At 51.4% G+C, this 13,579-nt stretch overlaps 1 protein-coding gene across 3 annotated transcripts; it reads right to left on the reverse strand.

The window, feature by feature from the left end:
- Positions 1–340: 340 nt before the first annotated feature.
- On the reverse strand, positions 341–13,195 carry VRTN (vertebrae development associated). 3 transcript variants are annotated; one of them, XM_039534123.1, is made up of 2 exons: positions 13,062–13,195; positions 341–3,428 (listed from the first exon to the last, which is right to left on the reverse strand). In XM_039534123.1, exons 1-2 carry the CDS (start codon positions 13,085–13,087, stop codon positions 1,391–1,393), a joined length of 2,064 nt encoding a protein of 687 aa, XP_039390057.1. In that variant the 5' UTR covers positions 13,088–13,195; the 3' UTR covers positions 341–1,390. The 3 variants fall into 3 exon arrangements, with proteins under 3 accessions (XP_039390057.1, XP_039390058.1, XP_039390059.1); XM_039534124.1 differs by lacking the exon at positions 13,062–13,195 and adding an exon at positions 10,726–11,263; XM_039534125.1 differs by lacking the exon at positions 13,062–13,195 and adding an exon at positions 10,631–10,683.
- Positions 13,196–13,579: the final 384 nt, after the last annotated feature.

Raw genomic sequence — 13,579 nt, forward strand, 5'->3', positions numbered from 1 at the left:
GAGACAAGAGAGACACCACACAGAGTTGGGAGTGGAAGGGTTTTTATTGCTTTAAATTTCTACAGGTCACACATGCACATCCAGCCCTGTCTCAGCATAGGGCTCTGCTACTCAGCCATGGGTCATCCTCTCACCCACTCACAGTTCTTTTTAGATAGTGAAAGCAGAAACCTCTCTTCTCTCCCCCCCCCCCCCCAGCCCACAGTGCAGTCTCTCTACCCCCTGCAGTGGGCGGCAGGTTGGGGCGACCTATCAGGCTCCTGGAGAGCAGGAACATAAAGGCACATGCTCACTGGGACTGCAGAGGGGCACAGGAGTGGGGTCACTTACTACTAGGGCAGAGGACTCAGGGAAGTTATCTTTCTCCAGAACCTGCAAAGGACTGCAAGACACAGGCTTGAATGGGACAAGGCCAACAGGTCCCTGCTTAGCTGAAGATCTACATGTGATCATTCCCAGAGAGGAAGGGCAGACTGAAGGAAACAGGAACACAATCCACTTGTCAACCAAAGAATGCCAGGAAGTCTTATTGCCCTGCCTGTAGTCACAGGAGATGAGTGATCAGGAAAGCCAAAGAGTCACTTGGCCTCTGGAACTAATACAATCACAAAACCCCAGATCATGTCACTGCTGTGCCTGAGCTAAACTGCTCCTCAGCCCCCAGCCCCTGCTCCTAAACCAACAAGGAATACACCAAAGCAGGGAGGCTGCTCCCCAACAGTCAGTGCAGCCTCCAGGGTGCCCCCACCCAAGGCTGGGCTGCTAGGAACTCTTCCTAAGAACACCATGCATGGGACAGTCTCAGCACCACTTCTTGGGGCCTGAGCGAGAATGAGCTTGTTGATCTCTGGGCCAGGCATCATATGGCTCACCTCATTCCCAAGAAAATCTTGATGTAAACAAGATCGATTTTGGGTTGGACAGTGACCTGGGGCAGGTGAGCCCGCAAATCCTGCACACAGCATTTAGAATGGAGGCCTGCAGCTTGTTAGCCCATGCATTAAGGGCATTTACACCCAGGGCACCTACAGGAACATTTCAGAGTCACATATCCCTCCCTCTTCCCCCATTCCACCACCCTGTATCCCAGCCTAAGCACCAGGAGAAGGCAAACTCCATTTTGCCTTTTTCTTTTGGGGCATCTTGGCAGCCCAGAAATAAACACAACACAAAACAGAGCTCTCGTTCCACTCCCCGCACCTCCAGGGACTGGCAGCGTGCAGACCTGGTCCCTGCACCCCGAGACCAGATCTAGTCAAACAGAAGGGAAAACAAAATAAAAGGGAAAAAAAAACAAACCACAAAGAAAGAGAGAGAGCTGAATCACAGCTCACAAACACTGCCCTCCCGACTGGACAGCAGAGAGCAGGTTCCAGCAGGCAGCCCACCCTCAGGCATCCACTAGCGTCAGTCCATCATGCAGCGCGCGCTTCCACATGTAGTAGGTGGAGCGTGCCGTGAGGGGGAAGTGGGCACTGAACTCCTTGTAGGTCGGGAAGGTTTTCGATTCAAAGCGCTGCTGCAGGAACAGTTTGGCCTGAGCTTTGAACTGGGCAGTGGCAATCACATCCATCACGAACATCCGGCTGTTGGCTCTTTCTGACATGGCATAACCTGAGATTGTAGCATTGTAGGGAGTGACTGATGCCTGCTTGTCTAGATGCCTGGGAGCTAATTCCATTTGTGACTGTGGTTTGATCGCAGGCTCTGCTTTTCCAGGAGCTTCGGAGATGACCTGACTCAGCTGTTGGGATGAGCTGGTCCAGAGAGGATGCTTGTTCATCTGCTGGCTGCTTCTCTTCCAGAACCAATAGGCTGTGGAGGAGAAGCCTGGGTAGCGCAGGCGGAACTTGCAGAATGGCAGCCGCCACTGCTGGACATGCCTCTTGGCTATGTCTCGAAGCTGCTTTCTCCAGTTATAGAGAGAGGGTTTGAGCTGGAGGAGACTTCTGGGCTCTGGCCGGTGTCCATTCAGCCTTTTCCTGCCAGGCAGATTTCCAGGCTTGAATGGCAGGTATGCCTTCCCTTTCACTAGGGGCTTCTGGCTGACTGAGGGAGGCTGAGGGGGTTTGAAGTTGGGGTTCCCCTTAATGGCTTTTCTCCGCCAGTTGTAGTAGGTGGACCTGGAGATACCAGGGAAGCTGCGCTTGAAGCACCTGTAGGGCACCAGAGTGTTCATGGAGATGCATTTCTCTAGGTATGACTTGGCTCCTTGCATGAAGATTCCTGCTTGGTTGGGCTCCAGGGGAGGGATCTTCGGCCTTAGGCCCACCTCTGACTTTGCTGCATCATCCCTGTCTGGGTGGGGCTTTTTTTGATGGTCTCCATGAGGCTCCTGTGGCACCATGGACTCAGCTGGAGCAGAGGTATCGCCACCATTGACCATGCTCTGCATTTCGTGCTTCCAAGCGTAGTAAGTGGAGCGGGAGATTTCTGGGAACATTTGTCGAAAGTGCTGAAGAGGGATCACATTGCCCTCTTGGAAGCAAGACTGCAGGAAGTGTTTGGCTGCAAACCTGGTGGCTGCTTTCTGCCTATGCTCCCGGGACTGGCGCTTCCAGCGGTAGAAGGTGCTCTTGGTGATGCTGTAGCGGTCACACAGGTTAAAGTAGGTCAGCCGGGGGTCACTCTTCAGCAGCTCCAGAGTCTGGACTGGCTGGACTGGAGGCTCTGGAGAAGGGGTTGTGGGTTCCAGCTCTTCCAGGCCTACCACAGCCACGAAGTATTGTGCTTTGAAGACCTGTGAGGAGAGCTGCTGCCCTGACCACATGATGTGGAGCGTGGAGGTCTGTGGGCCACACTTCCTGGGCCGGATGAGGCGGTTGAAGTATGGCCGGATCTTCAAGTTGCTCATGGGGTAGATGGAGTAGATGTTACACTGCAGCACCGAGGCCAGGGCATAGACATGCCACATGTTGGCAAAGGTACCAGGGAAACAAGTGGCCTTGATGTCAGCATCAAAAATGGCCTCGAGGATGGCCAGAGGCAGGCTGGTCATCTCGGGGGACTCCTCGGTGCAGAGGGAGTAGCGGGCAGCCTGCAGCATCACCTTAGAGTCAATCATGCCGTTCAGGTAGTAATGTTTGTGCAGCAGCATCTCCACAACTGTGCGCACCTGCAGCTCCAGACTCAGGCTAGGGTTCCCCCACAGCAGCACACTGGCCGCCTCAAACAGGTGGTTCCCCTCCCCCTTGCAGACCAGAGGCAGCATGTTGCTGGGGGCATCCTCCGGATACAGGCTTCTTGCCACCCGGTCAACTTCCAACTCTTCCTGGAACTGCCTCCCACAGTAGCTGGGAAGGGAGAAAGAGGACAAGGTCCTCTCAGCCTCCAGGGCTGCGCTTGTTAGTCCCTCTAGCCCAAAGCATTCGGTGGCCTCCTGCAGCTCCTGCAGTACAGACTGCACTAGCTGGTGCCGCTGGATCATCCTGCAAGAGACAAGAATTCAAACGATGTGAGCTCCAGCTCTCCAGCAGAGACCATGCCTACCAACCCCCCACCCCCACTCAAGGGGGCTGCTCTTGCTCTCAGTCCTCCAGATACAAAGGAAGAATCCTGGGTCCCCACACACAAACATGGGCAAGGGATAAATCTTGTGTTGCTCTCAAGTGACCTCTTGTGGCCAATGTATAAAATGGCACTGATGGCCTCCAGAGAGGACAGGCTGGCCAGAGTGATTTGAAGCAAGGTGTAGGAGAGGACAGCTTGAGGGTGGGAGGCAAGGCTGGAAGAGCAGGAGGTGCTGCAGACCAGGAGTTTGGTGCCTGGGCAGAGCTGTGAAGAGGGGAAGCTTACACCTTGTGTGTTCTGTGCCTGCCTTTGCCCTCACTGAGCCCATTTACCCCAAACAGTAAAACCTGGGAATCTCAAAGGGAAAAAGAGTGTATTCATTTTATTATCCAACAACAGCACCAGGAGAGGGGAATGGCCACTCCTCTGTCACCAGCTTTCCTGTGAGAATGAGTTTGTTAGAAAGCAACATTGCACACAGGCCTGTACAAACATATGGAGATATACCTATCTCCTAGAACTGGAAGGGACCTTGAAAGGTCATTGAGTCCAGCCCCCCGCCTTCACTAACATGACCAAGTACTGTCTTTGACAGGATTTTTTTTTTTGTTCTGATCCCTAAATGGCCCCCTCAAGGATTGAACTCACATCCCTGAGTTTAGCAGGCCAATGCTCAAACCACTGAGCTATACCTACAAAGCACAGAGGAACCACAGAGCCTATTCTCAAGGAGCTTTCTACCAAATAAATGGGACAGTCTAGTTCAGAGCGCTCCCTCTGCCTGGTCAGGTGAAGGAGTGAAGCCTCAGACAATGATCCCAACTGTGAAAAGAACAACAAAGCTCTCAGGTACCCATCCTGGTGAGTCTGTAACCTGACAGTGCAATACACATCTTCCAACTTCTGCAATAAATGGTAGTTGTAGTTCCCTTTATGCCACCAGGTGGCGCATGCCACTCACCATAGAAACATGGAGAAGGGCTAAGTGTATGAAGCAAGAGTGATTTCAGGAATCTAGGACCCAAGTCATCCTTGCCCTTTGGCACTGGAATAAGGGCCCTCCCGATGACTAGTGCCAGCACAAAGGGCCTGTGCAATCCCTCAGCAGGGACATTCCAGGGTGGGAGGAGCTGGAGGCATCCCCACAGTCCAGTTATTCCCTGCTGTTGCAATGCCCACAGACATATGGCAGCGGGAGGAGGCAGGAAAAGGGTGCAGCTGAGGCTTAGCCTCTGCCAAGGGCTGAAGAGGCAGCCCCAGGGTCAGGAAAGTGCCAGCTGCCTCCCCTCAGTGCTGGCTCAGGGATGATCTGGCTGTAGACCCTAGTCATTGTGGAAACTCTAATAACACGATATCAACGCCTCCTCCATCTCTCTACATCCAGGCCATCTTGTTGGGTTTAGTGTGTGGGTGGTGACCTGTGATATACAGGAAGTCAGACTAAATGATCTAGTGGTCCCTTCTGGCCTTAAACTCTGTGTCCAAATCCTGTCCCTCCTTGCTCTATACCAGCCTGAGAGCCAGCTGTTTCTCTAATCACATGCCAAAAACTCCAGTCCAGTCCCTTATTTCCCCTCTTGGTTACTCGACACTCTTTCCTGGCATCCTTGGCACCCACATAGCGCCCCCGTACAGTCCATCAAAGCTGTATTCCGTGCTCCATGATCTCACAACATGCCTCCCTCTTTGTATCCCTCCACTGGCTCCTCTTTTCCACCATATCAAATTCAAGCTTATCACTCCTTCAAGGCCCTGCATAATCCTGTGCCTCCTTATTTATCTGCCCTACACTCCGACAGCCACCCTTTCCCCGCCACACCCCTAAATGATGGAGCCTCAACATGCTGTTTCTTTGTTTCTCCTACAAGTATAGCTGTGTCTTCTTCCATGCCACCTGCTCTACATGGCACATCCTTTCTTAGCTGGTCCACAAGGTCCCCATCCTCTCCTCATTCAGATCCTGACTGAAGACTCACCTCTATTGTGATGCCTGCAAGTAACCTTATTATTTGTCTAACACTAATGCCTAGAGGTTGTAGCCAAAATTGGGCCCTATCATGCTAGGCATTGTGAAATGTCAGAGAGAGGGAGTCCCCTTCCCCAAGAGCTTACAGTATCAACAGACAGAAGCGGGGACAGACACCCCAGAGGTGAAATCCAAACCAGGACTAGGACTCAACTCTTCTGACTGCTAGTCAGGTGCTCTGTCCATAGACCACACTGACACCCTGAGGCAGTGAGGCCTAGTTGTGAGGCAAACATTACCTAGACAAAACAAAGGCCACAGTGCTATTATTAACCCTTTGTTTTGGTATGCTAGGGCCAAGACACCTCTGTACTGGTTTCCCTTTTCCAGGGGTAAATGGTGAGGTGGCAAAAATTTGCAGATAATTCAAAATTACTTAAAATAGTTTTGTCCAAAGCAGACTGTGAAGAGTTACAAAGGGGTCTCACAAAACTGGGTGACTGGGCAACAAAATGGCAGATGAAATTCAATGTTGATAAATGCAAAGTACTGGTAACGCACATTGAAAAACATAATCCCAACTATACATACAAAATGAAGAGGACTAAATTAGCTGCTACCACTCAAAGAGATCTTGGAGTCATTGTGGATAGTTCTCTGAAAACATCTGCTCGATGTGCAGCGGCAGTCAAAAAAGTAAACAGAATGTTGGGAACCATTAGGAAAGAGATAGATATGACAGAAAATATCATAATGCCTCTATATAAATCCATGGTACACCCACATCTTGAATACTGCGTATCTGGAAGCCACATCTCAAAAAAGATATATTAGAATTGGAAAAGGTAAGAGAAGAGCAACTAAAATGATTAGGGGTCTAGAATAGCTTCCGTATGAAGAGAAATTGAAAAAAACTGACTTTTCATCTTGGAAAAGAGATGACTAAGGGGGTGCGGGGGGGGATATGATAGAGGTCTATAAAATCTTAACTGGTGTGGAGAAAGTGAATAAGGAGTTATTTACTCCTTCACATAACACAAGAACTATGGGTCACCCAATGAAATTAATAGACTGCAGGTTTAAAACAAACGAAAGAAAATACTTCTTCACACAATGCACTGTCAACTTGTGGAACTCTTTGCCAGGGGATGTTGTGAAGATCAGAACTATAAGAGGGTTAAAAAAAACACAACAAAATAAAAGAAACACAAAGTAGATAAGTTCATGGAGGATAGGCCCATCAATGGCTATTATGCAGGATGGGCAGGGATGCAACACCATGCTCTGAGCCTCTGTTCACCAGAAGATAGGAGTGGACGACAGGAGATGATCACTTGATTGCCTGTTCTGTTCATTCCCTCTGAAGCACCTGGCACTGGCCACTATCGGAAGACAAGATACTGAGCTAGATGGACCATTGGTCCCTCTGGCTGGTCTCAGATTGTGGGCTCTTCAGGACATGGCCTTCTTTTATGACTGGAAAGCACCTAGCACATTACAGGCAGGATTGAAAGTCACCATCAGCATGGTCACAGGGGAACGTGTGCAGGGGGCCTGATGCAGAGCTAGGACAAAGCCCCACAGCTGGGAGCCAGACTTGCCCTTAAGTCCCAGTACAGTTGCATCTGGGTTTGCCATTTGGGCTCAGGGCTACATTTGTATTCTCACTGAAGCTGTCAGAGAGGTGCTTTGTGAAGCAGTGTTCAGACAGGCCACACATCTTGGTGCCTATGAAAACAGGTGACCAACCCCATGGGTGCTCCAGGGTTGGAGCACCCACAGAAAAAAACTAGTGGGTGCTTGGCACCCACCGGCAGCCAGCTCCTTCCCCTCCCTCCCAGCACCTCCCACCCGCCACGATCAGCTGCTCTGCAGTGTGCAGGAGGTGCTGGGGAGAGGGGGAGGAGCGCAGCTGGGGTATGCTCGGTGGAGGGGACAAAGTGGGGGTGGGAAGAGGCGGGGCAGGGATGGGGGCTTGGAGGAAGGGTTGGGGTGGGGGCAGGGCCTGGGGCAGAGCAGGTGTTGAGCATCCCCAGGGCAAGGAGGAAGCAGGCACCTGTACCTGTTTTGCCCACCCCATCATCTCTGCTCCTTAGGTTTGTTAGGAGAGCAAGATTTGCCCGTCACTCAGGAGGGTCTTGCAGAGTGTGTGTCAATGAAACCCTTTTCCAAGGGCTCACACAGCCCACCCCACAGGACTTGACTTAACACATCCTGCCACTGCATCCTCCACTCCCAGCCCAGGGAGCGAGGTGGTCATTCCCCATCAGGTTGAATGTGCCACCCCCACACCACTCCCAGCCCAGGGAGTAAGAGACCAAGTAAGATGCTCTCACTGTGGGTTGTCAATCTGGGGGTCATGAACAGACTCTGTTCCTTATGATGAGATGGAAGGGGCTTCCCAAACCTTTTTCTCTAGTAACACGAGGTCACGGTATGGAGAAGGGGGAGAACCACCGCTTTAACCCTACTCCTCAGGGCTAAGCTTACTGCCCCCACACCACATCCAACTCCTGCTGCTGACAGCCTGAGCCAAGGGCTGCTGCATGGATCCCAAATGCAGACCCCTTGCTTCAGGCAGGGCTGGGCTAGGGTGGTGGAAGAGTGGGGCTTGGAGCTGCCACAAGGTGCTGGCTTGCCAGCTCTAAAACAATGGGCTTGGTTTCATCCCCAAAGCAGCTCTGCCAAAGCAAGCTCCCAGCACCCACCACCTCCTTCTAGATGTGGCCAGCCCTCCTCCTGGAGACTAGTCCCCAAGGTCTGACTCCTTGGCCCCTTTGCTGTGGCAACAAGGAGGCCACTTGTGATTTGGGCACCTCTCCTCTAGTCACCGGCTCATTACACATAGTCTAGCTGGCTGGGTAGCCCAGGGATACACCACCACTGGCCAACACCACATTTGAACTCATGACCTAGAGGTGAGGCTTCACAGCCTATTCCTCAAATCCTGGAGCCCAGACACCTAATACCAGAGGCTCACACAAAAGCCTGTGATGTGGCCAGCAGGGAGGTCCAGGGGCATGGTGAGAAGCCCTGCCCCCAGTTGCTGGGCTAGAGGCATGCGCAGGAATTCTCACTAGGGTGCTATCCCCGAACCCTGGTCAGGGGCTGTAGCTTTCATATTAGTCTCTGGCTAGTAGGCATCTCATGAACTTGAAGCCACTGCCCACTCCTTTGCAGAAGGAAGAGGGGAAACAGCTCTCTCTTCCCACACCCTACCCAGAGCCATTAGGGGAAGAGTCTACTATTCCACCCTTCCCTAAAGCCTCCTGGATGCTGGGGGAGGAAGGAGGAGTCTTTATTCTACTCAGAGCTGGATTAAGGCACAGACACAAGCATGTGCCTAGATTTTCGTCCCTGGGAGTCACATGACCACAACAGCAGCTCAGCGTTCATTTCAATGGCAAAAATAATGTTTCCATCCCTTACGGTTATAGAGACTCTGAAAAACATGAGTGTAAAGGGCTTGTCTACACTAGATAGCTTTGTCGCTTTAAGGACAGCTGGATAGTAAAAGCACAAAACAAACAAAACAATCCCGTTCTGCAGATACAGTTATACTGGTATAAAGGTACTTATACTTGTGCAACTTATTCCAATTTGGGAGGAGAAATATGCTTTACTGATATAAGGAACCTTATATCAGCATGCCTGCATTCACATTAGGGCTAACTAGAATAGATATAAAAGTCACCTCTCTCTCTCCCCCCCCCCACCTCCCCACAACCACAACACTGTTATATGAGTATAACATTTTCTAGTGTAGACTAGGCTTGATAGTTATGTCTGACTCAGACCTGGTTTGGGGGTGGGAGTGGGGTGTGGGTGCGGAGACTTTAACTATCCCAGTAAAGTGGCAAAACTTTCTAGTGTAGCCAAGACTTGAGTCCTCCAGCAGCACGACACAACAGCTCTAAGGTGAGAGCTGCCCCATTCATCATAACACACCCATAAACACCTCCAGTTCCTCAAACAGCAACCGTATGAATTTGACCAAATACTAGTGGGTGCATTTTTCCATTTGTGTTAGCTTAACTAAGATAGTGGAAAGCCCTTGAAATGTGTTACACTGTGTCAAAGCCACATTTGTAGCCTGGGCATCAGGCTGCCCACAGCTGCAGTAAAGTTGAACAGGGCCTCGTGAACTTCCCTTTATGGATGCTTGGGTAAGCTCTAAGCAGCAGTGGCAGCACTGGAGCTGCCTGCAAGCCCAGGAAAATGACATCATGTTTGGAAAGTTTCTCACAGCCATGAAGACTAGAAGCCTTGACAAAAACAAAAGGAATCAAAGTTCCGATGCTGCACAGATATTGATGGCTTCAGCTCCCATGCTCACCAGGAGATAGATGGGCTCAGGAAGGGTCTGAAAAAATCCACTAATATCTCATGTATGTCCTGGGGTCAAACTGAAACTCCAGAAATGGGGGGAGGCCCTGTGTCCCATTCCCTAAACCAGCCAGGTCCCTCTGCACCATTAGCCCCATACGGGTCCAGATTGGAAGCTAGGCCCTAGATATGGAAGGCTCCACTCCAATTCCTGGGCAGCGTTATTTGTGATGTCATGGATGACAGCACAGCCCTGGGACTAGCATTATGGGTTCCCTCTGCTGGTGGCTCCCTGGCCCTGCTGCAGCACTGGGAAGCTTGTGTGTGGGGAGGTGGAATTTAAGGGAGACAAAGTGTGACTCTTTTTACCCTCAGTCATACAGGGGTTTCAAATGGCCAGAAGGCACTGGGGGCGGAGGAACTATGGGGGGCTGGGGAAGAACCCGGGTTTATTGGCCTTGAAAGAAGGAAAGGCATTTTCTGGACAATTATGTCCTGGGGCAAAGTCCACATGGAGAGACAATACAAGCGTTCCTCACGCTCCGTTCCAGAGATGGGCTGAGAGGCCCCATCCCCCAAGAGGGGAGCGAAGAGCCAGTGAAACTGCCCTGGGAGGCCCAGTTCGCATGGGAAGGTGGCGGCTCCACAGCAGGGCTTGGGGCCGGCAGGAAGTTCTGGGGAGGGAGGACTAGAAAGAGGGGGTGAGGCAGGGACTTCCCGGGTAGCCGCCACAGCCCCCTGGGCACCACCCTGCAGCTGCTCCGCGTCCGGAGGTGATTGCACAGCTTCCCCCTCTGCTCAAGCCCGAAGCGTTTGGACCCTGCTGACCTGGGCTGCGCTTCCTGCAGTCCGGCCCACGCCTGGCTTTCACCCTTGGAATGAAGATTCCCTCCTGAGCTAGGGCTGGGCTTTGGGACACTCACCTTGCTTGTTGGGCAGAGCACTAGAGCTCACACCAGCCAATCCCCGGCTGCTGCTGCTGCTTGCCTTGCTCCCTCTGCAAGGCAGGTCCCTGGACATTTAAATCCTGCAGCAGGAAGCGCAGCAGGCTCCACTTTCTCAGCTGGGTCCCACATTCAGACTGGAACTGGTTTCAGATCTGGAGTGAACCATCTGGAGTGATTGGCTTTGGCTTGTGTGAAGGGGTCTCAGCTCCTCCCCTCCCCCACCAGGAAATAGTCCATCCTCAAGTGCTCTTGTATCCAAGATGAAAGGAGTGCAGATTCAGGGGTCACTTCCAAAGCTAAAGTGATAATGGCTATTGTCTCAAGACTCTCAGGCCAGCAGGACTTCTTAAAGGGCCAGCACCTTCACTACTATGTGCTCTCACACCTTCCAGAACGTGAGCAGAAAAACAAGAAGAAGCTGGGAAGATCTCAGTTCCAAAAGCAAAATGTAAAAGCAGAGAAGCCCTCAGGAAGGGCTCTGCCTGTAGCTGGGAGCCATGTGGGCAACTCAGACACTGGGAAGGGAGCTTGGATACAGACTGATTGGTTTGGACCCCCAACAGCTTCCTCCTCGGCCCCTGCAACACCCTCCTGCTGCTTCCACAATTACAACAGAAAGAGAATCAAAGGGCCAGGAACTTCTTGCCCAGGGATCAGCTCTGGATTTGATTTCTCCTCTTGTTCCATCAAATCAGAGCAAGAAAAATTGAATGTTTTCTTACCTGGCCTGCTAGCTATCACCCTTCCGCACCCACTCTCTGGCCTGCCTATCTTTCCCCAGGCAGGTCTCCTGCCACTGCCCACCCAGTCTGTTGCCTGCCCTAAACATTGTGGGAAACAGACCCTCCTCCACAAAATACCCTGGGGAAGGTGCACAGAGCTGGGAGCCAGGACTCCCGGAGTTCAAGTCATACCTCTTTCACTCATGGCTGTTTATATTTCTATGCATTTCACAACCCTTATTCATGAGCAAGGCTTCACATTCTTCTCTATGAGACAAGCAAGTATCACTCTCCCCATTTTACAGATAAGGAATAGAACCTGGTTCTAATATGGCAGACCCAAGGCTCAGCTGCATTGCCTTTCTGAAAGAATCATCCAGATTTATATGCTTGTCGGTAACCACCAGGCCCTACTGCCTCCTACAGCCTGACCTTACCAGTCTCCCCCTGGCTCTGGTGCTCTACCCACTGGCTCCTTACTCCTGGCAGCTTGCTTATCGCATGGCTTGTCCCCCCACCCATGCCCTTCTACCATCAGCCTTCCCCCACCCCCCGACACCTGGACTGGTCCCTCTAGTTCACTGGATCCCTCTCATCACTCCTTTCTTGCCCTCAAAACCACCCACCTCCCACTAGCTCTGGCCTGCTGCAGCACTCTCCCTCTACCTATTCTCTTGGCCCTAGAAATCTTCTTATCAGCCCCTCCCAGCACATTAGATTCATCACATTCCTTGGGCCTTACATGAATCTGTGTAAACAATAAAGCCCATAAGAGTTTTGCTCCATTATCCCCCAGCCTCTAAAACCAACTGCCTCAAAGTCTAAGTCCTCCCCGTAAGACCCTGCAGCCTCTAAGACCTCCCACAAGACCCTGAAATTCCAAAGCTTACCCTCTTCTTCCACCTACTGTTCTGCCAGTCCCACAGCCTTTCGAGCCCTCTGATACCCTGTGGTCTAACCTAATCTAATCACTGCCTCCTGCCAGCCCTTCTGAAGCCCCTGCACTCTTGCCCTCTATGTCTCTTCCACACTGGCTTCTCCAAAGCATTTGTCTCCCATGCCCTGTTCGGATTTGTGTGGAAAAAGCAACAATGGAATGAATGGTATGTCAATTTCCTAGGACTCTGGTTCTGCCAGGGGCGGCTTCCTGCAGCATTCATAGTGGGCTGGTCATTTGCACAGTCAGCGTCCAGGCTCTGGACTGGGACAATTCAGATGAGAGAAGTTTAAACAAGTTCTCGGATTTGAAATGCTTAATCGAGAGAGCAAGAGACTGACTATCCACTGCCTCAAAATGGGGCCCTGAGCTTTGGTGCTTGTTATTGAGGGCAGGCAGATATAATGGACCCCAGTGCCCTTGGAAGCCCAGCATACATCACATTTTCTCTTGTGGGTATTAGCAATAAGGAGAAAGGAGCCCTGATGTCAGGTTATCCCCAGCCGGTTCATTATTCCAGTTTTCAGCTGCATCCATCTTTGTTTAGCCAACGTGTAATTTCTGCTGGCCCCCAAACAAACCCTTTACTCTGGCCTAGTCTCCACCTACCCCCTTCTCCCAGGATTAGCCCCAGCCCCAGCCCAGTCCCATACCTTTTGACCTGCCAAAGCCCAAGCATGGGATGTGGTGTGTGACGAAGACCCTAAGTGAGAGGCACAAAATAGTTATTGATGCAGATACCAAACATGCTGTAGCATTCCTTTCTCAGCATAACTCACTTTCTGGAACCTCCATTTTGTGATTCTTTATTTCTCATGTAATAATGGTCAGCAATAATTGGCGGGCGGGGTGTCAAATTTGTGAAGTTGTGTGGCCTATAAGTAACTTTGGGGATGAGTTAGGATCCTTAAAATGAGGGACATTTGAGAAGTGTTTCCAGCCCCCCTATATCTCCTGTTTTCTACCCCACTCTCCTCCCATCTCACTCAGCTGCCACTTCTCACTCCAGAAGTATCTTGGGGAGGTTTCAGCAGGAGAATCAGGGCAGGACTCCCTGTAGATTAGTGCCCAGCCCCATCTCCTAGTCACACTCCTCAATCCCTCCAATTAAGACCGTGACCCAATCTACTCTTGAACCATGGCAGCCCCTATTTCCAGGGGTTGGCTGCTC

Source organism: Mauremys reevesii, linkage group 4 (genome assembly GCF_016161935.1).
Source record: "Mauremys reevesii isolate NIE-2019 linkage group 4, ASM1616193v1, whole genome shotgun sequence".
Classification (NCBI taxonomy): domain Eukaryota; kingdom Metazoa; phylum Chordata; order Testudines; family Geoemydidae; genus Mauremys; species Mauremys reevesii.

Excerpts from the sequence above, each read along its gene's own strand:
- VRTN (XM_039534123.1), bottom strand. The coding sequence starts at position 13,087 with ATGCTTGGGCTTTGGCAGGTCAAAAG. Across the intron at positions 3,429-13,061 it reads GGGCTTTGGCAGGTCAAAAG|GATGATCCAGCGGCACCAGC; the intron begins GTATGGGACTGG and ends TGTCTCTTGCAG.